The sequence below is a fragment of the Gopherus flavomarginatus genome, chromosome 7, assembly GCF_025201925.1.
Source record: "Gopherus flavomarginatus isolate rGopFla2 chromosome 7, rGopFla2.mat.asm, whole genome shotgun sequence".
In the NCBI taxonomy this organism is placed as follows: Eukaryota; Metazoa; Chordata; order Testudines; family Testudinidae; genus Gopherus; species Gopherus flavomarginatus.
Genome location: NC_066623.1, coordinates 624633 through 647469, shown reverse-complemented (window position 1 = coordinate 647469; position 22837 = coordinate 624633). Strand labels below are relative to the sequence as shown.

At 59.7% G+C, this 22837-nt stretch overlaps 2 protein-coding genes and 2 long non-coding RNA genes across 5 annotated transcripts; 2 read left to right on the top strand and 2 right to left on the bottom strand.

The window, feature by feature from the left end:
- The first annotated feature begins 393 nt into the window (after nt 1-393).
- Nucleotides 394-13193, top strand: RMND5B (required for meiotic nuclear division 5 homolog B). Of its 2 annotated transcripts, XM_050963636.1 has the most exons (10): nt 561-647; nt 5807-5958; nt 7933-8078; nt 10034-10174; nt 10575-10675; nt 11213-11379; nt 11544-11709; nt 11790-11892; nt 11970-12124; nt 12572-13193. In XM_050963636.1, exons 2-10 carry the CDS (start codon nt 5817-5819, stop codon nt 12633-12635), a joined length of 1185 nt encoding a protein of 394 aa, XP_050819593.1. In that variant the 5' UTR covers nt 561-647; nt 5807-5816; the 3' UTR covers nt 12636-13193. The 2 variants fall into 2 exon arrangements, with proteins under 2 accessions (XP_050819594.1, XP_050819593.1); XM_050963637.1 differs by lacking the exons at nt 5807-5958; nt 7933-8078 and having other exon boundaries at nt 394-647.
- On the bottom strand, nt 745-1962 carry LOC127056001 (uncharacterized). The gene is made up of 3 exons (XR_007775681.1): nt 1840-1962; nt 1287-1339; nt 745-840 (listed from the first exon to the last, which is right to left on the bottom strand). It is a non-coding gene; the product is annotated as an uncharacterized LOC127056001 (long non-coding RNA).
- LOC127056002 (uncharacterized) lies at nt 3660-5361 on the top strand. The gene is made up of 3 exons (XR_007775682.1): nt 3660-3745; nt 4290-4408; nt 5251-5361. It is a non-coding gene; the product is annotated as an uncharacterized LOC127056002 (long non-coding RNA).
- Nucleotides 13194-16885: 3692 nt separating the features above from the next.
- On the bottom strand, nt 16886-20743 carry NHP2 (NHP2 ribonucleoprotein). The gene is made up of 4 exons (XM_050963638.1): nt 20548-20743; nt 19510-19579; nt 19107-19212; nt 16886-17377 (listed from the first exon to the last, which is right to left on the bottom strand). The coding sequence occupies exons 1-4, from the start codon at nt 20690-20692 to the stop codon at nt 17252-17254; spliced, it is 447 nt and encodes a 148-aa protein (XP_050819595.1). The 5' UTR covers nt 20693-20743; the 3' UTR covers nt 16886-17251.
- Between the last annotated feature and the right edge of the window lie 2094 nt (nt 20744-22837).

The following is a 22837-nucleotide window of genomic DNA, read 5'->3' as shown; positions in this document are numbered from 1 at the left end:
CACCGTTCCCACCCCCCTGCCCTGACTTCCCCCACCGTTCCCACCCCCCTGCATTGACCCCCCCTGCACCGTTCCCACCCCCCTGCCCTGACTTCCCCCCACACCGCTCTGACCCCCCTGCACTGACCCCCCCACCGTTCCCACCCCCCTGCCCTGACTTCCCCCCACACCGCTCTGACCCCCCTGCACTGACCCCCCCACCGTTCCCACCCCCCTGCCCTGACTTCCCCCACCGTTCCCACCCCCCTGCACTGACCCCCCCTGCACCGTTCCCACCCCCCTGCCCTGACCCCCCCCCGCCAGGAGCCTCGCGCTGCACGGCAGGTTGGACGCCCGGACAGCCAGGACTCTCGGGCTAAACCCCCAGGAAATGGTACATTCCAGCGCCCTCCCCTTCCCCCCGCCCGGCGAGGATGGTTTGCCGCACTGTGGGCGGGCAGTACCAAGCTCGGGAGACCAGGGGGCGCCGAGTCCGTGGTGAGCCCCTCCCGCAGGAATGGGCTAGTGTAGGCCCCTCCCTCGCCGGCTGCCGTAGGAACCTACCACTGCGCGTCTCAGGGGAGGGGGATCCTGCCGCGCAGTGGGACGGTCCGGCCCCGGACTCAGCAGCTGCCGGAAGCGCTGGGCTGAAGCCGCCCAGGCGCCGGGTGAGCGGAAGGGGCCGTGCCCGGCGGCCTCGGGGTCCGGGGGGGGCAGCGCGTGCGGCCGGGGGCTCGGCGGGGGCGCGGAGGCTTGGCGGTGTCCCCCCCCCCCGTAGGGTCTGTCGGGTGATGGAGCCGCGCGCCTGTGCGGTGCGTCCCCCCCCCCCCGTAGGGTCTGTGGGGTGATGGAGCCGCGCACCTGTGCGGTGTGTCCCCCCCCCAGTAGGGTATGTCCGGTGTTGGAGCTGCGCACCTATGCGGTGCGTTCCCCCCCCGCCGCCGGGTCTGTCAGGTGATGGAGCTGCGCGCCTGTGCGGTGTGTCGTCCCCTCCCCGTAGGGTCTGTCGGGTGATGGAGCCGCGCGCCTGTGCAGTGTGTTTCCCCCCCCCCCCGTAGGGTCCATTGGGTGATGGAGCCGCGCACCTGTGCGGTGCGTTCCCCCCCCCATAGGGTCTGTCGGGTGATGGAGCCGCGCACCTGTGCGGTGCGTTCCCCCCCCCCATAGGGTCTGTCGGGTGATGGAGCTGTGCGCCTGTGCGGTGCGTTCCCCCGCTCCCGTAGGGTCTGTCGGGTGATGGAGCCGCGCACCTGTGCGGTTTCCCCCTTCTCCCCCCGTAGGGTCAGTCGAGTGATGGAGCCGCGCACCTGTGTGGTGTGTCCCCCCCCCGTAGGGTCTGTCGGGTGATGGAGCCGCGCGCCTGTGCGGTTCGTCCCCCCCCCCCATAGGGTCTGTCGGGTGATGGAGCCGCGCACCTGTGCGGTGTGTCCCCCCCCCAGTAGGGTATGTCCGGTGTTGGAGCTGCGCACCTATGCGGTGCGTTCCCCCCCCGCCGCCGGGTCTGTCAGGTGATGGAGCTGCGCGCCTGTGCGGTGTGTCGTCCCCTCCCCGTAGGGTCTGTCGGGTGATGGAGCCGCGCGCCTGTGCAGTGTGTTTCCCCCCCCCCCCGTAGGGTCCATTGGGTGATGGAGCCGCGCACCTGTGCGGTGCGTTCCCCCCCCCATAGGGTCTGTCGGGTGATGGAGCCGCGCACCTGTGCGGTGCGTTCCCCCCCCCATAGGGTCTGTCGGGTGATGGAGCTGTGCGCCTGTGCGGTGCGTTCCCCCGCTCCCGTAGGGTCTGTCGGGTGATGGAGCCGCGCACCTGTGCGGTTTCCCCCTTCTCCCCCCGTAGGGTCAGTCGAGTGATGGAGCCGCGCACCTGTGTGGTGTGTCCCCCCCCCGTAGGGTCTGTCGGGTGATGGAGCCGCGCGCCTGTGCGGTTCGTCCCCCCCCCCATAGGGTCTGTCGGGTGATGGAGCCGCGCACCTGTGCGGTGTGTCCCCCCCCCAGTAGGGTATGTCCGGTGTTGGAGCTGCGCACCTATGCGGTGCGTTCCCCCCACGCCGCCGGGTCTGTCAGGTGATGGAGCTGCGCGCCTGTGCGGTGTGTCGTCCCCTCCCCGTAGGGTCTGTCGGGTGATGGAGCCGCGCGCCTGTGCAGTGTGTTTCCCCCCCCCCGTAGGGTCCATTGGGTGATGGAGCCGCGCACCTGTGCGGTGCGTTCCCCCCCCCCATAGGGTCTGTCGGGTGATGGAGCCGCGCACCTGTGCGGTGCGTTCCCCCCCCCATAGGGTCTGTCGGGTGATGGAGCTGTGCGCCTGTGCGGTGCGTTCCCCCGCTCCCGTAGGGTCTGTCGGGTGATGGAGCCGCACACCTGTGCGGTGCGGTCCCCCCCGCATAGGGTCTGTCGGGTGATGGAGCTGTGCGCCTGTGCGGTGCGTTCCCCCGCTCCCGTAGGGTCTGTCGGGTGATGGAGCCGCACACCTGTGCGGTGCGTTCCCCCCCGCATAGGGTCTGTCGGGTGATGGAGCCGCACACCTGTGCGGTGCGTTCCCCCCCGCATAGGGTCTGTCGGGTGATGGAGCCGCACAGCTGTGCGGTGCGTTCCCCCCCGCATAGGGTCTGTGGGGTGATGGAGCCGCGCACCTGTGCGGTGTCCCCCCCCGTAGGGTCTGTCCGGTGATGGAGCCGCGCGCCTGTGTGGTGTGTCCCCCCCCCGTAGGGTCTGTCGGGTGATGGAGCCGCGCGCCTGTGCGGTGTGTTTCCCCCCCCCCCCCCGTAGGGTCTGTCGGGTGATGGAGCCGCGCACCTGTGCGGTGTGTCCCCCCCCCAGTAGGGTATGTCCGGTGTTGGAGCTGCGCACCTATGCGGTGCGTTCCCCCCCCGCCGCCGGGTCTGTCAGGTGATGGAGCTGCGCGCCTGTGCGGTGTGTCGTCCCCTCCCCGTAGGGTCTGTCGGGTGATGGAGCCGCGCGCCTGTGCAGTGTGTTTCCCCCCCCCCCCCGTAGGGTCCATTGGGTGATGGAGCCGCGCACCTGTGCGGTGCGTTCCCCCCCCCATAGGGTCTGTCGGGTGATGGAGCCGCGCACCTGTGCGGTGCGTTCCCCCCCCCCCATAGGGTCTGTCGGGTGATGGAGCTGTGCGCCTGTGCGGTGCGTTCCCCCGCTCCCGTAGGGTCTGTCGGGTGATGGAGCCGCACACCTGTGCGGTGCGGTCCCCCCCGCATAGGGTCTGTCGGGTGATGGAGCTGTGCGCCTGTGCGGTGCGTTCCCCCGCTCCCGTAGGGTCTGTCGGGTGATGGAGCCGCGCACCTGTGCGGTGTCCCCCTCCTCCCCCCGTAGGGTCAGTCGAGTGATGGAGCCGCGCGCCTGTGTGGTGTGTCCCCCCCCCCGTAGGGTCTGTCGGGTGATGGAGCCGCGCGCCTGTGCGGTGCGTCCCCCCCCCCCCATAGGGTCTGTCGGGTGATGGAGCCGCGCACCTGTGCGGTGTGTCCCCCCCCCAGTAGGGTATGTCCGGTGTTGGAGCTGCGCACCTATGCGGTGCGTTCCCCCCACGCCGCCGGGTCTGTCAGGTGATGGAGCTGCGCGCCTGTGCGGTGTGTCGTCCCCTCCCCGTAGGGTCTGTCGGGTGATGGAGCCGCGCGCCTGTGCAGTGTGTTTCCCCCCCCCCCGTAGGGTCCATTGGGTGATGGAGCCGCGCACCTGTGCGGTGCGTTCCCCCCCCCATAGGGTCTGTCGGGTGATGGAGCCGCGCACCTGTGCGGTGCGTTCCCCCCCCCATAGGGTCTGTCGGGTGATGGAGCTGTGCGCCTGTGCGGTGCGTTCCCCCGCTCCCGTAGGGTCTGTCGGGTGATGGAGCCGCACACCTGTGCGGTGCGGTCCCCCCCGCATAGGGTCTGTCGGGTGATGGAGCTGTGCGCCTGTGCGGTGCGTTCCCCCGCTCCCGTAGGGTCTGTCGGGTGATGGAGCCGCACACCTGTGCGGTGCGTTCCCCCCCGCATAGGGTCTGTCGGGTGATGGAGCCGCACACCTGTGCGGTGCGTTCCCCCCCGCATAGGGTCTGTCGGGTGATGGAGCCGCACACCTGTGCGGTGCGTTCCCCCCCGCATAGGGTCTGTCGGGTGATGGAGCCGTGCGCCTGTGCGGTGTGTTCCCCCCCCCATAGGGTCTGTCGGGTGATGGAGCCGCACACCTGTGCGGTGCGTTCCCCCCCACATAGGGTCTGTCGGGTGATGGAGCTGTGCGCCTGTGCGGTGCGTTCCCCCCCTCCCGTAGGGTCTGTCGGGTGATGGAGCCGCGCACCTGTGCGGTGTGTTCCCCCCTCCCCCGTAGGGTCTGTTGGGTGATGGAGCTGTGCGCCTGTGCGGTGCGTCCCCCCCCGTAGGGTCCATCGGGTAATGGAGCCGTGCGTCTGTGTGGAGCGTCCCCCCTCTCCCCGTAGGGTCTGTCGGGTGATGGAGCTGTGCGCCTGTGTTGTGTCCCCCCCCCCCCTTAGGGTCCATCAGGTGATGGAGCCGTGCGCCTGTGCGGTGCATTCCCCCCCCCCCCCCCGTAGGGTCTGTCGGTTGGTGGAGCCACGCATCTGTGTGGAGCGTTCCCGTTGTAGGGTCTGTTGGATGATGGAGCTGTACGCTTGTGCGATGCGTTCCCCTCACCCCCCATAGGGGTCTGTTGGATGATGGAGCTGTGCACCTGTGTTGTGCGTCCCTCCCCTGTAGGATCTGTCGGATGATGGAGCTGTGCACCTGTGCGGTGCGTTCCCCTCGTACGGTCTGTCGGGTGATGGAGCTGTGCGCCTGTATTGTGTGTCCCCCCACCGTAGGGTCTGTTGGATGATGGATCTGTGCGCCTGTGCGGTGCGTTCCCCTCGTAGGGTCCGTCGGGTGATGGAGCTGTGTGCCTGTGTGGTGCATTCCCCTCATAGGGTCTGTCGGTGATGGAGCTGTGTGCCTGTGTTGTGCGCTTTCCCTCGTAGGGGCCGTCAAATGATGGAGCTGTGCGCCTGTGTTGTGCGTTCCCCCTGTAGGGTCCATCGGCTGATGGAACTGTGTGCCCTTGTTGTGTGTGTTCCCCTCGTAGGGTCCATCGCATGATGGAGCTTTGTGCCTGTGTGATGCGTTCCCCCCCCCCGGGTAGGGTCCGTTGGATGATGGAGCTGTGCACCTGTGTGGTGTGTTGCCCCCCCCCCGTAGAGTCCGTCGGATAATGGAGCTGTGTGCTTCCCCTTGTAGGGTCTGTCAGATGATGGAGCTGTGCACCTGTGTTGTGTGCTTCCCCTCGTAGGGTCTGTCAGATGATGGAGCTGTGTGCCTGTGTTGTGTGCTTCCCCTCATACGGTCCGTCAGATGATGGAACTGTGTGCCTATGTTGTGTGCTTCCCCCCATAGGGTGTTGGATGATGGAGCTGTGCACCTGTGTTGTGTGCTTCCCCCCATAAGGTCTGTCAGATGATGGAGCTGTGTGCCTGTGTTGTGTGCTTCCTCTCATACGGTCCGTCAGATGATGGAGCTGTGCGCCTATGTTGTGTGCTTCCCCACATAGGGTGTTGGATGATGGAGCTGTGCGCCTGTGTTGTGTGCTTCCCCCCATAAGGTCTGTCAGATGATGGAGCTGTGTGCCTGTGTTGTGTGCTTCCTCTCATACGGTCCGTCAGATGATGGAGCTGTGCGCCTATGTTGTGTGCTTCCCCACATAGGGTGTTGGATGATGGAGCTGTGCGCCTGTGTTGTATGCTTCCCCCCATAGGGTCTGTCAGATGATGGAGCTGTGCGCCTGTGTTGTGTGCTTCCCCCCATAGGGTCTGTCAGATGATAGAGCTGTGCGCCTGTGTTGTGTGCTTCCCTCCGTAGGGTCCGTCAGATGATGGAGCTGTGCGCCTGTGTGGAGCGAGAGCTGGACAAAGTGCTGCACAAGTTCCTGAGCTATGGGCAGCACTGTGAGCAGAGCCTAGAGGAGCTGCTCTGTTACGTGAGCCAACTGCGCCAGGAGCTTGGCAGCGCAGGTACCACACAACTCGCTCGCATGATGTAGTGACGCAGCACAGCACTCCTCCTGGAACTGGGCCTGTTCCCAACACCCGCAGCCTGGTGCTTGGTGCAGAGCGCCGTGTCCAAGCGGGGTGGTCACTGGCGGCAGATCTATGGATGGAGACTGACCGCACTTCCCTCTGCTCAGCCCCCTTCTGGCCAGGGGGGCTGTAGGCCAGTGCGGGGACACGCCTGCTCTTGGGGGGCGGAATCCTGGCAGAGCTTTCTGTCTGGGCGGGAGCTTGTGAGGCATCTGCCTGCAGAGGGTGCTACTGAGTATCTGAGGCAGTTGCTCTAGACCAGACGTGGGCAAACTGCGCCCCATGGGACTGTCCTGCTTGACCCCTGAGCTCCCAGCCAGGGAGCCTGGTCCCCAGCCCCTCCCCTGCAGCCATGCGGGCCGCGCTCTGGCCTGCTGCTCCCGCTGGGCAGCGCAGCTGGCTCTGGCCGGGTGTCGTGGCTGCGAGCTCCTGCTGCTGCTAAGAGGGCGGGGAGTGGGGGGTTGGGTAAGAGAGCAGGGATTCTGGGGGGCAGTCGGGATGGGGAACAGGGAGGGTTGGGAGTGGGAGTCCTGGGGGGCCTGTCAGGGGGTGGGAATGTGAATAGGGGTCAGGGGACAGGGAGCATTGGATAAGGGGGTGGGATCCCAGGGGGCAGTTGGGGCGGGGTGTCCTGGGAGGAGGTGGTCAGTGGATGCAGAGCAGAGGGTGGTTGGATAGTGGGTGGGAGTCCTGGGGGGGCAGTCAGGGGACAGGGAGCAGGGGGGTTGGATAAAGGGGTGGGATCCCAGGGGGCAGTTAGGGGCGGGGTGTCCCGGGAGGAAATGGTCAGTGGATGAGGAGTAGAGAGCGGTTGAATAGAGGGTGGGAGTCCTGGGGGGGCTGTCAGGAGGCAGGTGTGTGGATAGGGGTCAGGACAGTCAGGGGACAGGGAGCAGGGGGGTTGGATGGGGGTGGCGGTGGTTGGGGATGAGGAGCAGAGGGCAGCTGGATAGGGAGTGGGGGTCCTGGGGGGCTGTTGGGGGCGGGGGTGTGGATAGGTGTCAGGGCAATCAGGGGACAGGGAGCAGGGGGGTTGGATAGTGGGCGGGGGTCCTGGGACGGGGTGGTCAGTGGATGAGGAGCAGAGGGTGGTTGGATAAGGGGTGGGAGTCCCGGGGGGCCTGTCAGGGGGAGGGGATGTGAATAGGGGTCGGGAGGCAGTCAGGGGACAGGGAGCGGGATCCTGGAGGGGCAGTTAGGGGCAGGGTGTCCTGGGAGGTGGGCAGTGGATGAGGAGCAGAGGGGGTTGGATAGAGGGTGGGAGTCCTGGGGGGGCTGTCAGGAGGCGGGGGTATGGATAGCAGTTGGGGCAGTCAGGGGACAGGAAGCAGGGGGGTTGAATGGGGGCAGGGGTCCTGGGAGGGGGTGGTCAGGGGACAAGGAGCAGGAGGGGGCTCTGAGGGGGGAAGTCAGGGGGTGGGAAGTAGGAGGGGGTGGGGTCAGGCTGTTTGGGGGGCACAGGCTCCCCTACCCGGCCCACCATACAGTTGGCCAACTGTGATATGGCCCTCGGGCCCAAAAGTTTGCCCACCCCAGTATAGACCAGCACTGGTCAAAGCCCTCGGCTGCACCCACCGTTTCCAGCTGCTCCCATTGGGTTCTGTGTTATCTGGCCCCTGGACGCTCAGGCTGCTCCAAATCCCAGTCCTGCTGCGGGGAGCAGTTGCCCAAACTCCGTGGTGGATTAGAGGTGTCTCAGTTAAACGGAAGTCCCACCCAAGCCTAGCACAGGGGCTCATTGTTCTGACGGGGGAGGGGGAGTTCTGGTGCATGGTGCAGAGTTTGGCAGATGTTGCTCAAAGCTACTGCTTTTCTGGTGCAAAGCCTTGGCAGTAAGGGTCTTGCACTTCCTGGACTAGGCTCCTGGCTAGTCCCCGCAGCTAGGTCTGAAGACCCTTTCTGCTGCAGCCCTGCAGGGGGCACCGCTCTCTGCCACGCTCTCCCTGGTGATGGCCCAGTGCTGTCGGAAGATCAAAGACACGGTGCAGAAACTGGCCTCGGACCATAAAGACATTCACAGCAGTGTCTCCAGGGTGGGCAAAGCCATCGATAGGGTGAGTACTCCCTTTTGTCTAGAGTCCAGGGGTTGGCCCCAGATGGGAATCCCTGCCTTAGTGATGGCTTTTACTCCCATTGGTTCTTTGGCCCTCTGCAGGCTGGAGCATGGGGAGAAGATTTCCCCCAAGGTCTCCCTCATCGGCTGGTGCCCAGTAGCATCATGGTGGGAACCAGTTTTCATGGTGTTGGGCTTTCTATGGTCCTGAGCATCTCCTGCTCCTGTGCGTTCATGCCTGTTATATGTACTGCAGTCAGGATTGGGGCCCTCCTGTGCTGATGTGTTCTTGGCCCTAAGGAGTTCACATTCCACCTCTGTGACGGGCTCCCCGGGGTACAGCTTGGAACTGGGGTACTGCTGTGCCCCCTTAACTCTCCAAAGTGGGCTGTCTCTCACAATGCTTTGCTAGTGAAAAGCAGCAAACCCCTCCAGGTGCTGTTATCACTCAGTACTACAGCACGTGCACACCACGCCCAGCTAAATTGCATGAATGTTCCATGAGCCACTCCTGAATCACATGGAGAAAGGCACCAGCAAATCTTCCAAGACCCCAACCTTGCACCCCAGAGCTGTTCCGTCTTGCCCTGGTCAGAAGCCTGACCAGTGTACGTTTATGATCCAGTCTGCCCTCCCTCAATGTGGAGAGGACAGACACTAGCCTTTGTAAACTGTGCTGAGATTTACCAAGCACTTCAATTGAAATACACTGTTTTGGGTAAAATATAAAACAGATTTATTAACTACAGAGAGATTTTAAGTGATTAGAAGTGGTGGCCACAAAAGGTCAGAGACAGTTACCAAAGGCAATAAAAGATAAGTGTGCAGTCTAAATCTTAAACCTGATTACATTCGGCAGTATTTGGATGAAGCAGTTTTTCTCACCCCACTGGATGTTGCAGGTAGGTTGTAGTTCTTAATCCCCTTTAAGCCTGGGACCAGTCTCCTCAGTTCAAGTCTTTGGCCTTGGCTACACTGGCGTTTTACAGCGCTGCAACTTTCTCACTCAGGGGTGTGAACCCCCAACCCCCACCCCGAGCGCAGCAAATGACAGCGCTGTAAGAGCCAGTGTAAACAGTGCCCCAGCACTGGGAGCACGGCTCCCAGCCCTGTAAGCTAATCCCGTCGGGGAGGTGGAGGACCTGCAGCGCTGGGAGAACTCTCTCCCAGCGCTGGCGCCCGTGACCACACTCGCGCGTCAAAGCGCCCCCGCGGCAGCACTGTACAGCTGCCCGTGTAGCCATACCCTTTGTCTTCCCAGTGTTCTTATTGCTTCCAGCGTAGGAGGGGGAGGCGAAAGGCCAAAGCATGATGCCGCTGTCCCTGTGTGCCTGAAAACACCAGCCCAGGTGGGCTTTGCTGAGTCACAGAGTTGAGCAATCCCCCATTGTGTGATTCTTGTGCAGCCCTCTTACAGCATTGTAAATCCCTTGTTTACAACTCCCCTGCTGTTTAATGGTCACTTAACACCCTCCTGGGTAGGGATCACCTCCTTTGTTGTCACTAAAGAACTAGTGACAACCATACAGCAAAATCTCACTGCTTCACAGGAACTAACAGCATACATCTTCGGACAGAACCATGGGTTTCTGCAGATCATGATTCCTTACATGGCATGCTTTCTATGAAATAGATCATCATTATATGATGGGGTGAATAGGGGGGGTCCAGGGTGCTGCTTTGAGGTACAGAGTGTCATGACCTCCTCCTACTGTGCCGCCACCCACTCAGAAATGAGCTGCTGTGGCTCTGAGGCTGTGATCCAGCCAGCCAATTGAATGCAGCTTCATGCAAGGGCCGTAGTGGTTTGGGTGGGAGGGTGCTGTTGTGGGGTGGCTTTGCAGGCAGCTGCAGGGGGTTTGTTTGAGAGCATGTGATCTGGCCAGGAGGTGATAGATGGGGGGGCCGTCCCCTCATTCTCAGGGGCACCACTGATTCCTCTCATTCATCTCCCAGAACTTCGATGCCGAGCTCTGCAGCGTGGTCTCGGATTCGGTCTGGGAGTCGCGGGAGAAACAGCAGCAGATTCTGCAGATGGCGATTGTGGAGCACTTGTACCAGCAGGGCATGCTCAGTGTGGCGGAGGAGCTGTCCCAGGTACCAGGGTTGCCGGTCACCAGGCTGGTGCTAGCTTGCCACACAGCAGCATTGTGTGAGGGAGAGTTGTGGCATCCCGGGGGCAGGGGGAACCAGGAGTGCTGTGGGCCTGCTCTCTGGTGAGTGGGCCTTACTCAGCATTAGCCACTGGCAAGGTTTGCTCCAGGCCCGCACCTCTAGCTGACCCAGGCCAGTTGATATGAGGCTCTGCCCAGCTCTGCAGGGACCAAACTGCAGCTGCCAAGTCTGCTGCTCCCCTGCATGTGCTCTGTGCTCCAAAGTGGGGGCCCTCTCTCCATCATGCAGGATAGGAAACCTCACCCATCTCTGGCTGGGGAGCCCCTCCTGGCACCGCCCCGGTGCATGGTGGGATGTGACCACGGGCTCTCGTTCTCCACAGGAGTCCACCCTGAATGTGGACTTGGACTTCAAGCAGCCATTCTTGGAGTTGAACCGGATCCTGGAAGCCCTGAATGAGCAGGACCTGCATCCTGCTCTGGAGTAAGAACCAATCGTCTGGGAGCACCGAGCATCCAGTGCCCCTTCTCGCCCATAGCTTGCCCGTCCTTACTGAAAGTGGCCCCTCCCCTTCTGCTTGATTCATGCACCGAGTCTGGGTTGGGCTATGGGGTGTTTTGGCTGGTCAAGGGAGAGCCCAGTGGATCACACTCACCCTGCTGGCTAGAGCATGCTCCTGGCACCTTGCATCCCTGTCAGAATGAGGCCTACAAGCCTGAGCAGCCCTCCTGGGGCAGCGCCATCTGCAGGGCCTGACACGCTCCCTCTTGCCCATGAGCCACTTATGTCCTTTTTCCACCCCAGCTGACTCTGGTGCTACCTGGGCAGTCCCTGAAATTATAGACACTGGAGGGAAAGGAGCCTCCTAGGCCAGCACGGCCAGGGGCATTTCACACAAAACAGTCTCCAGGAACGGGAATAATCCCATCCTCATCTTGTCAGGTTGGGCATCAGGGAGAGCTTCCTGGCTGTCCTGGCCCACCTCCCCAGGACTTAGCTGCCCCTGTCTTTCCTATCCAGCTGGGCAATCTCAAACAGGCAGCGTCTGCTGGAGCTGAACAGCTCCCTGGAATTCAAGCTGCATCGTCTCCACTTCATCCGGCTCCTGGCTGGCGGCCCTGACAAGCAGCTGGAGGCCCTGAGCTATGCTCGCCACTTCCAGCCCTTTGGCCGCCTGCACCAGCGAGGTGAGACTGTGCCAGGTTGGGCCCTGCCACTGGCCTCCCTCGTGGGGCACGGGACTGCCCTGCTGGGTAGCCCCATACTGGAGGCATTGGCCAGTTGGCAGGACAGGGTGGGGGGCTGTGGCCATGTTGCTTCTTGAGGCCAGCCAAGGTGTTGTGTTGTTCAGAGATCCAGGTCATGATGGGCAGCCTGGTGTACCTGCCCCTGGGCATTGAGAACTCCCCGTACTGCCACCTGCTGGATGCCCAGCACTGGACAGAGATCTGCGAGACCTTCACCCGCGATGCCTGTGCCCTGCTGGGGCTCTCGGTGGAATCCCCTCTCAGTGTCAGGTAAGCCCCAGGCCAGGGCCTGTGGGGTCCCCCCTTAGCTGCACCACCACCAAATGCTAAGGCCTCTCCCTCTCACGCAGCTTCGCATCTGGATGTGTGGCACTGCCTGTGCTGATGAACATCAAGGCAGTGATTGAGCAGAGACAGTGCACGGGTGTCTGGAGCCATAAGGATGAGCTGCCTGTAAGTGCCATCTCGTGGGGCGGCAGGGTAGGGCGGGGCAGGGCAGCGGGGCTAACCTCCCTGCGCTCTCTTGGCAGATTGAAATTGAGCTGGGCATGAAGTGCTGGTACCACTCAGTGTTTGCCTGCCCTATCCTTCGCCAGCAGACGACCGACTCCAATCCGCCTATCAAACTTATCTGCGGGCACGTCATCTCCCGGGACGCGCTCAACAAGCTCATCAATGGGGGCAAGTAAGTTTGGTTTCTTGACATGCTCAGGCTGTGGACCCTGCCCCACCTCCGCCTTGCAGGGTTGGCCCTCACCTGGCATCATTTTGTGTGATGCAGCCCAGTGCCCGGGAGCTTGAGTGCTCTGAGTGCCCTGTGGCCTGTGCTAGTCTGGGCCAGATCGCCTTCCCGAGCTCCCCTGAAGCTGGGTTCTGTGGGTAGCAGTGAGCCGGAACGAGCTGGGTGCCGTGGATGCTGATAAGCAGGGCTTGTTATCTCTGGTGCTGGGAAGCAGGGTGCACAAGCAGTGTTGCTGCCTGCCCACGGCCAGTCCCAGGCCTTCCTTAGACTGAGCCTTGGGGTTGGACTGTGCCAGGAGGGGCAGACTTCTGCTGCAGTGCCCCAGAGCTCTGCCCTTTTCTCGGTTCCGTGGCCTTCCTGCCTGATGCCTTTGTCTCGATCTCTCCTCAGGCTGAAGTGTCCCTACTGCCCCATGGAGCAGAACCCGGCTGATGGGAAGCCCATCGTCTTCTGACGCTGGTGGGGTTGGAAGAGCTGTGGCAATAGGTCACTGCTCTTCCCCTTAGCCGGCCTGTCCCACCCTCGCCGTGCGAGAGGCGGTGGTGCTGCCCATGGCAGGGCCTGGACTGCCTTTTAGGCTGAGGGTCTGAGAGCAGCTGTGTCCACGGCAGCCCCACTGGGGTCCCTTCCTTCTGCCAAAGTAGTGCAAGGTCCAGAGCAGTGGGACCCAAGCCTGAGCCACCCTCCGAGAAAGGGAGCTGAAAGGGCAGAGCGGCAGCGTGAGTGCTGGCTGCTGTGAGCTCTGGGAGGCTGTGCTGCCTCAGTGTGTGCTCTCCTAGTGATCTGGCTTCTGCTCACTCTGCGCTCCCACTCTCCGGACAGCGTCTGTCTGCTCAGTAATAGGCAGAGCCCGTCCTGGCCTCGAGCAGGGCTACTGGAGCATTTCCTAGCCCTCTGCCAGGGCTGTACAGTCCCTTGGGCATTTAGTGATACTTTTTGCATTGTAAATATTAAAGCGGGAGCTGCCTGGAGCCATTTTATAAATTCCAGAAAATAAAACCTGTTAGCCTTTCCCCCTTGCTCTCTGAGCTCCTTGGTCAGATTTAACCTGGGAGACAGGAGGGCTGGGTCCTTAACAGCCTGGGGACAAAGATGACATGAACCCCACTGTAAGAGGGGGCACGCTTTCTCGTGTAGGGGGGCTGCAGCTATGTCCCTCTCTGGGCCTGTTCTCCCGCCTGCCCTGCATCAGCCTACGAAATAGGGCACAGAAGTGAGGGGGAAGAGCTGCTGTTAGATCTGAAAAATGAAGGGGTGAGGTGGGGTGCGTGTGTGTGTGTGTGTGGGGGCACATGGGGGCTGCAAGACACTAAGCCTGGGTGGGGTAGCAGCTTTATGACAAGCAGACCAGTATCGAGATAAACCCTTTATTCTAAACAGAACCAGGTAACAAATGTTCTACTGTGACTGCCCTGTCCTAGGCTCCTTTGGTTCTTCCCCAGCTGGAGGGATCACAGGGAACTTGTTCAATAGCACGTGGTCCCTCTTTTAGATCCCTTTACTGAACTAAAGCAGTTCTCTTTAAACTGGAACCAATACGGTAACTGATGTAGCCACCTTCAGATTGCTTTAATACGTCTCAATGCGCCCCGAGGCATTTCCGCAATCGTCCCCATCTGCAGCCTCATTGGGCAAGCCCAGGTCTGTAAGACTGGTCCACCGCATGGTCAGTTTGTGGCTTGTTTCCATCTTGTGTCTGCTCTCACTTCACTTGTCGTGGCCACGTTGTCGGGTCTCGTGGCAGATGCTTACAATTCTGGGGTAAGATTTTGCCTCTGTCTGTGCTCCCTGAGTCTGACTAAGGTAACTCCTCTTTGGTCGCTGGTGCTTTGACTGGCTAGTGCCCATCTCTCACCAATCGTTGTTTAACTGAGGCAGGCTTCGCCTCCCTTTCCCAAACTCCTTAGTTCTCCTTTGTCCCATAGCTGCTGAGTATTCCAAAGAATCAGAGAATTGTGGGGATGGAAGGGACTTTGAGGCCATCAAGTCTAACCCCCTGCGCTGAGATAGGACCAAGTAAATCTCGACCATCCCTGGCAAGTGATTGTCCAACCTGGTTTTAAAACCCTCGAATGCTGGGATTCCACAACCTTCTCTGGAAGCCTAGTTAGGAAGTTTTTCCTAATATTTAACCTAAATCTCCCTTGCTGCAGATTAAGCCATTTCTTGTGGTCCTACCTTCAGTGGACGTGGAGAACAGTTGATCCCTGTTTTGTTTATAACAGTCCTTCACAGCTTTGAAGAGTGTGATTGGGCCCCCCTCAGGCTTCCATATCCTTGGTGATGCTTTTCAAGCCTCTTTATGTGTATTGCAATCAGGGTCAGTTTCTACTTTGAAGCTACAACACTAGAGGAAGTAGTGAAATCATGTACATCCATACACCAGACTGAGTGGCTCTCTGTGTGTATACAGCCTCTCTGCGGCTGTCACAGCCCTGGATGCATAAAGACTGGCACCCAGTCAGGCCCCTGCCACACTCAGCTCTCCTTTAGAAGCATCTCTGCAGATGGGGCAAAATATCGCAGCGCTGAAGTTTGAATGGGCTTTAAATCATTGACCAAGTGCCTGAATCCTGGCCATTTCTTATACTCATGCTGGTTTCCAAATCACTTACATCATATTCTGCCTCCGCACAATTTTACTGACCTTCTGTCTTGCTGATTTCACTGTGGTATTCAGTCACATGCGCTTTCTTTAGGCTTTTGTGTACATTCTGCTGCTTGGGATGTCAGTGCCATCATGCTTAGTGATCATTCACAGATTTGTTACAAGCGGGACACTCTAGTCTTTTGAGCGTTTATTCACAGGACTATTTAAAATTACAGTCCTGTGACAAATTCCTGTTTTCCCGTCGCTGTGTTCTTAGCCTGAACAGCTCGTTCCCAAGTACCACATTTCCTAGGGATACACTGAGCCTCAAACATTTTCATTATTTACACACCCCTTTCCTGCCTGCCCCATCATCTGCATGGGATGCAGTGTGTACAGCCAGGGCTTCTGGGCCTGCCACCGCTGAGCGCAGAGCAATCGTTTGCTTTGCCTCCAGGCATAGCATTTCCATGGATGTTTAGCACTGCAGCTGCCACTAACCTCTCCCAGCTCACAGGGGCTGCCCTGCTGATGAGCAGACAGTATAAAGGTAAAGGGCTGTGCCATGGTGGTGCTATAACGTAGGCACATCCTACAGCAAGGGCAGGGTTTTTCTGTTGCCTAATTTACCTCCCTGAGCAGCAGGAATTAGGTTAATGGAACAATTCTTCTGGTGACCTATCTGCATCTAGCCCAAGGGTTAAGTTCGCCTGCGCGCTGCAGCTGCACTGAGCTCTGTACAGAAACATTCTACAGCCCTGGGTAGCTGCAGCCTGCGTGTGCCCTGGCTTGGGCTCCAGACGCAGGCTCCAAGGCTGTAGAGGGTACAGAAGTGTGGCATGATGGCTACACCTGGTGGATTTAGTCTAGAGCTCAGGGTGCTGGGGCTGTTCTGGGGGCAAGGCTGGCCTGGCCATAGAGACTGGGCTGTGAGCCTGGTGTGGATGCAGCAGTAGCTCTGCAGCCCTGTCTCCCCTCACCCATATCTGGCAGTGATGGCTGGAGTCCAGTAGTGGTGGGGGTCCAGCCTGTACAGCCAGGATAGCTGCCAGTACCTGCTGCTCAGAACGGTTGGTTGCTCATCCTTTTTATTTGCCCCAGTGGCTTTTAGATCCGGCTCGGAGTGGTGTCTGAAGCGCTTCCAGGCACAAGGAGCAGTTCCCGGCTGCTCCAGGGTACGAGGTACCTGGTAGCTGGTCAGTACCTCACCCCTGGGCTCAGCAGCCCTCAGTGAGGAAATCTGCTGCCCTTTGGGCCAGCTGAATGAGAGGCTGGGGTGGGTCGTAACTCATTGTCATTCCAGGCTGCCCACAGCCCTGGCCAGCACAGCAGTGGGGCACACCGAGGTGGTGGCAGGAAAGGGTGGAGGGTTTTTTGCACCAACTAGGATAGAATCAACGCATGTGACAATGCTGCACAGTCACCTCATGTGTGGCTGACTGCAACTCTGAGACTCCAGCCTCACTGCCTGTCAGACATCCCACATGCTGGAGCCATCTCCCCACCAGGGGAAGGGGGGAGAAGAAATGTGTGTATGAGTCCTCAATCCCTCCCCACCCCCCTCAGCAGGCTGGGCATAACCAAGGGCTGTGGGGACTGGTCCAAGGGCTGGAGAGATGAGCCCGAATTCCTCTCCCCCTGTGCTCCCACAAGGAAGCACACGGGGCTGATATTTTTGATGCAGAGAGAGGCCATCAGTCAGCCACGTGCCATGGTTGGGGAGTGCATGTTACAATAGGTAGGCATGGGTCCTGCCCTACGTTCATTTAGCTGAATTCACTGTAGTCTCTTGTTCATTTAGCCCAAGCTCCTACCACAGGTCCAAGTCCCAAACACAATGGTTCCCACCTAGCTGTGTCTGGGCTTGACTGAAAGGGACACCTGCACCCAGTGCAAGGGCCTGTATTTATCCCAGGGCAAATGCTGGTGGGCCAGAAAGAAGGCAGTTTCTGGGCTGTCAATGTCATTTCTACACAGTCATCCCTGTTCCTCCCCCACTTTCCGATCCAGCCTTCAGGCCCAGCCCTGCTGGCAATGGTACATCAGCCTCATGCTCTGAATGTGGCCTAAAAGCCAGGGTGACTCCAACAGCGACTTTACTAACAACCCCAGCAAACAGCTGTACAAATACATTTATTTCATCCACAACAGAACAGGGCTGACTTGCTGCTCATGGCTTGGGCTCGTCCCACACAGGAATGCTAGCCTGTCCAGGAAGTCTGCTCTCCCCCTCCCTTCAAGGGGAAGGTTAGTCACCATATGCCCCCACCCTCAGCAGCTGCTACTCAATTATTTCAGAACAATTTTTTTTAGTTAAAGGTAAAAAACCCAGGCTCCATGCAGCCCCCTCCCCGCCACACTAAGTACCCAGCAAGTTGCTCACATTTCATTTTGTAAAGTCCTCGGAGGCCAGCGAATGTTGCTGGGGCAGTGCAGGCCCAGCCAGCCAGAAGCTCCAGCGCAGGCACTCCCCGGGTCCTTCACAGGGGGACAGGAAGGGACCCAACCTCCTCCAAACACTCCTCATATGCCTCCTGGTACTCCTCATGTGGCTTGATCATTATCACACAGGTTGGGCGCTTTGAGCCTCCAGCTGCTCCCAGATCCTGAAGAAGAGGAAGAGGATATCAGGCATGCCCAGGAAAGCTGCTGGTGACCACCATCAGCAGACAGCCCCACCCATGGGGGGGAGCGGGAACCCTACCACTCCTCTGTGGGGGAGAGCAAACCCTGCACTCCACCCCACAGGGGAGAATATGGCTCCTCTGACCCTACAATCACCCCCGCCCCAAAGTGACTGAACCAGATTGTAAAGCAACCTTCCCACAGCTGAGCAGTCTCCCCCCCCACCCCCCTGTAGGTTAGAGCAAGAGTTCCCAAACTTTTTGTGGGACAACCCCATTTGAATTATTTTCTCCTGGGACCCCGGAGGGTACCGAGTACATCATTCTGAGGCGCAAAATGGCTTCCTCCACACAGCGTGACCTCATAGCTGTGCGGCATGTGAGGTCATGCTGTGTCGAGGATGCTATTTCATAGAACAAAATGGCATGCATGCACTGTGACCTTGCACACACCCCAGAGGCGAGGTCATGCTGTGCAGAGCAAAACAGCATCCGTTGCACAGTAGGGATTGCCAGGTCATGACCCCATTTGGGGGTCCGCTGTGTTAGAGGGACTTCTTATCTTCCCCAGCTCCTCCCCGAGCCTCTCCTTGCTGATCCAGGAATGTCTGGCTGTACGCTGCAAGGATGGCACGAAGTCAGCAGGGCCAATGTCTTGCCAGGTCGAAGGCAGGTTAAAGCCCTAAGGATGTCAGCTGGAGACACCCCCTCAGAAACGATTGTGTAGGGCTCCCCTTGGTTTTTTTGTTGTTGTGTTATTTGGACAGTTTAAAGGAGCTGCCAGATAAGAACGGAACATCGATATCTCCTGGCTGCAGCTGGGCAAATAATGCTTTAGGACCAAAGGTGAAAGCCTTCTTTGGCCCACAGACTAGAGCACACTTCACAGTATTACCCCAGACAGCTTAAATCACTTGCCTGGCTGCATTAGCTCTGGCAAAATAACGGCTTCAGTTGTAGGCAGTGTCCCCCCTTCAACCTCACCCTTGAAGCAGGATGACAAACAGCCCATAGAGCAGAGGTGGGCAAACTACGGCCCCTGAGCTCCCGTCAGGGGAGGCTAGCCCCCGGCCACTCCCCTGCTGTCCCGTGTGGGCAACGCGGCTGGCTCTGGCTGGGCTGCGAGCTTCTGCTGCTCTGAGTCCTGGGGGCAGTCAGGGGACAGAGAGCAGTTGGATGGGGGCGGAGGGTCCGAGGACAGGGAACAAGGGCCACTGGATAGGCATGGGAGTCTCAGGGGCCTGTCGGGGTAGGGGGTGGATGTGGATAGGTGTTGGGGCAGTCAGAGGAAAGGGACCGGGGGGTGGGGTCAGGCAGGGGATAAGGAGGGGGGGAAGTGGTGAATGGGGGCAGAGGCCAGGCTGTTTGGGGAGGCACAGACTCCCCTACTCAGCCCACCATACAGTTTTGCAACCCCAATGTGGCCCTCAGGCCAAAGTGTTTGCCCAGCTCTGCTGTAGAGTGTCACTGCTAGGGATCCCTTAGCTCAAATGGGTGATTTTAGGGAGCTGTGGGGGAACAGCAGCAAAGACCTGGGTCTTATGCCCTGGGCAAGTTTCTTAGCACCAGAAAGAGAAAGGCGGGTGGAAGGGAGGGGGTGAAGGAGGCACCACCTAAGCCATAACTTGTTATCTTGCTAGACTGTTTCATACCCTCTTGGTGCCCAAGAAGGGGTGATTCCCCCAACCCCAGAGAGCCCCCCCAACCTTACCGATTTAGAGGGGATATAAGCATAGGGGAGGGACCTGTCTTCACACATGATGGGGATGTGGCAATAAACTTCAATAGGCAGTGTGTCTCCAGCAAGGACAATGATCCTGAAACGGCAGAGAGAGGAGACCTATCAGCAGCTGTCGCGGGAGATGGGAACCAGCACCTGAAAGCCAAGAAGCGCTGAGGAGGTGGTGATTGGTCACAAAGGGGGCCAGGGTCAGCGCTGTTGCTGTCTCAGCAAAGCGTATCTGGCCATGGGACACAGGGTGAAGTGCTAAAGGCCGGTGCTGTCAGAGCCGAGTACCCGGACAGCGCCTGCCTTGTCAAGATACTGCAGCCGCTCAGCGCCCAGCTCCTGGGGAGTGCAGGGGGTGGCTGTAGCTGGGCTAATGGGTTCTTACCCTTTCTCGCCCTTGTTGATGAATTTCTGAACTTCCTTCACTCCCCGCCGGATCTGCTTTTGTTTTGCCGCTGGAAGAGAAATAAGAGACCATCAGAATTCAGCTTGGGCTCAGCGGGGCTCCCGGCCCCTTTCCCCCTCTGAGCCCGCTCCCCAGGTTTGTGTCTAGTTCCCAGGGTGGGCTCCCGGCTCCCCACAAGGGCTGTCCGGCCCCAGGCCTGTCCCTTGGCCTGTGTCTCGTTCCCAAGTGGGCTCCCGGCTGTCCCCCAAGGACTACCTGGTCCCAGGCCCGTGTCTCGTTCTCAGAGTGGACTCCCTGCTCCCCCCAAGGACTACCTGTCTCGTTCCCAGCGTGGGCTCTCGGCTCCCCCGAAGGGCTGCCCATCCCCTGGCCTGTGTCTCATTCCCAGGGTGGGCTCCCTGCTCCCCCCAAGGACTACCCAGTCCCAGGCCTGTGTCTCGTTCCCAGGGTGGGCTCCCAGCTCCCCACAAGGGCTGTCCAGCCCCAGGCCTGTCCCTTGGCCTGTGTCTCGTTCCCAGGTGGGCTCCCAGCTGCCCCCCAAGGACTACCCAGTCCCAGGCCCATGTCTCGTTCTCGGGGTGGGCTCCCAGCTACCCCTGAGGGCTGTCCAAGCCCCTGGCCCGTGTCTCGTTCCCAGGGTGGGCTCTCGGCTAACCCCAAGGGCTGTCCGGCCCCTGGCCCGTATCTCGTTTGAGGGTGGGCTCCCCGCTGTCCCCCAAGGACTACCCGGTCCCAGGCCCGTGTCTCGTTCCGGGGTGGGCTCCCCGCTGCCCCCCAAGGACTACCCGGTCCCAGGCCCGTGTCTCGTTCCGAGGTGGGCTCCCCGCTGCCCCCCAAGGACTACCCGGTCCCAGGCCCGTGTCTCGTTCCGGGGTGGGCTCCCCGCTGCCCCCCAAGGACTACCCGGTCCCAGGCCCGTGTCTCGTTCCGAGGTGGGCTCCCCGCTGCCCCCCAAGGACTACCCGGTCCCAGGCCCGTGTCTCGTTCCGGGGTGGGCTCCCGGCTGCTCGGCCCCACCTTTCTTGATGCACTTGTAGAGCTTGCGGGTGAGCTTGCGGGAGGCCAGCGGCCGCGCGATCGGGTTCAGGTTCCCCAGCAGCTCCTGGTACGATCGCTCCGGCGCCACTTCGGGCTCTGGCTCCAGTCGCTTCTCCCGAGCCATGATCAACAGACACGTGCCCCGCACAACAACCCCACTTCCGCGCGTGCGCACAGAGCGCACCGGAGAGGACCCGGCTACAGACTCCGCCCGACTCCATCCCAGCCAATAACCCTCCCCTTGTTTGCCCCGCCCCTCGCGGAGGCGGCCTGGTCGCGCGTGCCCCACCTGCCGGAAGGGAAAGAGGCGCGTGACCGTCCCGCTATCGCCAGAGACACGCGCCTGCAGGAGCCGTGTGTGCGCGCGTCTCGGACCTCTTCGCCCCCGCCCCAGCCCGGGCCCCCGGCGCCCCGCGGGGGGTGGCCCCAGGCGGCCCGGTGGGGGGCAGGGAGCCCCAGGGGGAATCTAGAACAGGACCAGATTCCCTCACTTCTGGGCACCGACGAGGCTTTTCACCAGAATTCAGGCATCGTCTGGAGTCCAGCTTGTCACCCCAGCCCAGCCTCTGGGCTCGTTCCCTGCCTCGTTCCGTCCTCCCTGCAGATGCTGAGGAGCCAGAGGCACTGCAAAGCCCCTCTCCCTGGGGCATTTCAAGAATGCCTTTCCAGGTAGGGGGTGGGCGAAGCAGGGTCAAATCTCACCGTGTGTCCCTAGGAGCGTGGCTGTCCCATGAGTGCTGAGTTACTCTTTCAAGAGGGAGCTCTCTCGAGTTTGCCTGTTGAAACTATTCCACTTTACTTTAAGGCAGGGGAGGGCTACCTCAGCGGTTTGAGCATGGGCCTGCTAAACCTGGAGTTGTTAGCTCAATCCTTGAGGGGGCCACTCAGGGATCAGGGCAAAAATCTGTCTGGGGATTGGTCCTGTTTTGAGCAGGGGGGGTTGGATTAAATGACCTCCTGAGGTCCCTTCCAACCCTGAGAGTCTATGGCAGTAGCTGGCTGGGATAGGACCCCTGGGCTGAGACTAAGGGGCATGAGAGTTCTAGAAACTTTCCCCTGTAGTAGTTAAGTTCTTTCTGGGGACGACTGTGTGAGATTACCACAACTTCACACACAAGATTTATTAAAAGTAGAGAAAAGGGTGGCTTTGCTCTGTGTTTACAAAATGACCTAGATTCCAAGCCAAAAATACAGTTAAAACCAAGCATACATACCAGTGATGGAAGGGTAAAAACATTTACAGAGGTGTTGTAACGATCCCCAAATCAAACATAACAAACCCAGGAAATTCAAGTTTAGATTACACTTAAATCCAAATGTGTTAAGGGATGGAAATGCACCATTAAACAACCTTAACTCTGACCTGTGGTGACATCATGCAATAGCCATATGATTATGATTAAGGCACGTTAGTGTGTGTGACCTGAGATTAAACAGATTTTGAAAGGCCTTGTAGCTGTTTCCCCTCATGTCCTCATTACAGGGATTACATTGTAGAAACAAAAAGCCATAACAGCCACCTTTTAAAGGATTAAATGACCTTATGCAGAGCCTGCATTTCATGAACAGTCTGCACAGCTCTGCCTCAGCCAGTTTCAGTATTGTCCTTTCACCTATGCAGATTGACATCATCTTCAATACACCCTCCCATTCTCCACTGTGCTAAACAATGAATTAGGGACCGAGGTACAGACTCCATCACAGGAACTCTTAAAGAGACCAAGGGCTATACACCACCTTTCTTTGGGGACAGCATCTTTCTTTAGTGGCCTGGGAAAGGTCCCCAAACCTTGGGAACATCACCACCACCCCAGCCAAGGAAGGGGGCATCCAGCTCAGGGAGTGTGTGCCCAGCCCCACCCCAAGCCAAGGAAGGGGATGTCCTTTCCAAGGCAGAGGAGGCCCCAGGAATCTAGAAATTGCATTTAGTCCATTCCCATGGAGTGTGAGAAATCACTGCTAGTACAGGGCAGGGGAACAGGGTTTGGAACAGCTAGGGGAGGATATTACCCCCCAAAACAGGCCCCTCATCTGACCATCTCCCTACTGCCTCCTACAGCCCAGCCTTTCCTCTGAGCACAGGAGGGCCTCACCCAGCAGATGAAGCTGCTCCAGGACGTCTCGCTGCATCTCCATAGCCATGCGGTGCACGTGATGGTCAGAGCTGTTATACATCACTGCATTCTGGAACATCAGCATGAGGTCGCGCTGGAATTGGGCTGTGGTCCAGATCTGGCCCTTGGAGAGGCGCCTCTTTATGTTGGTTAAA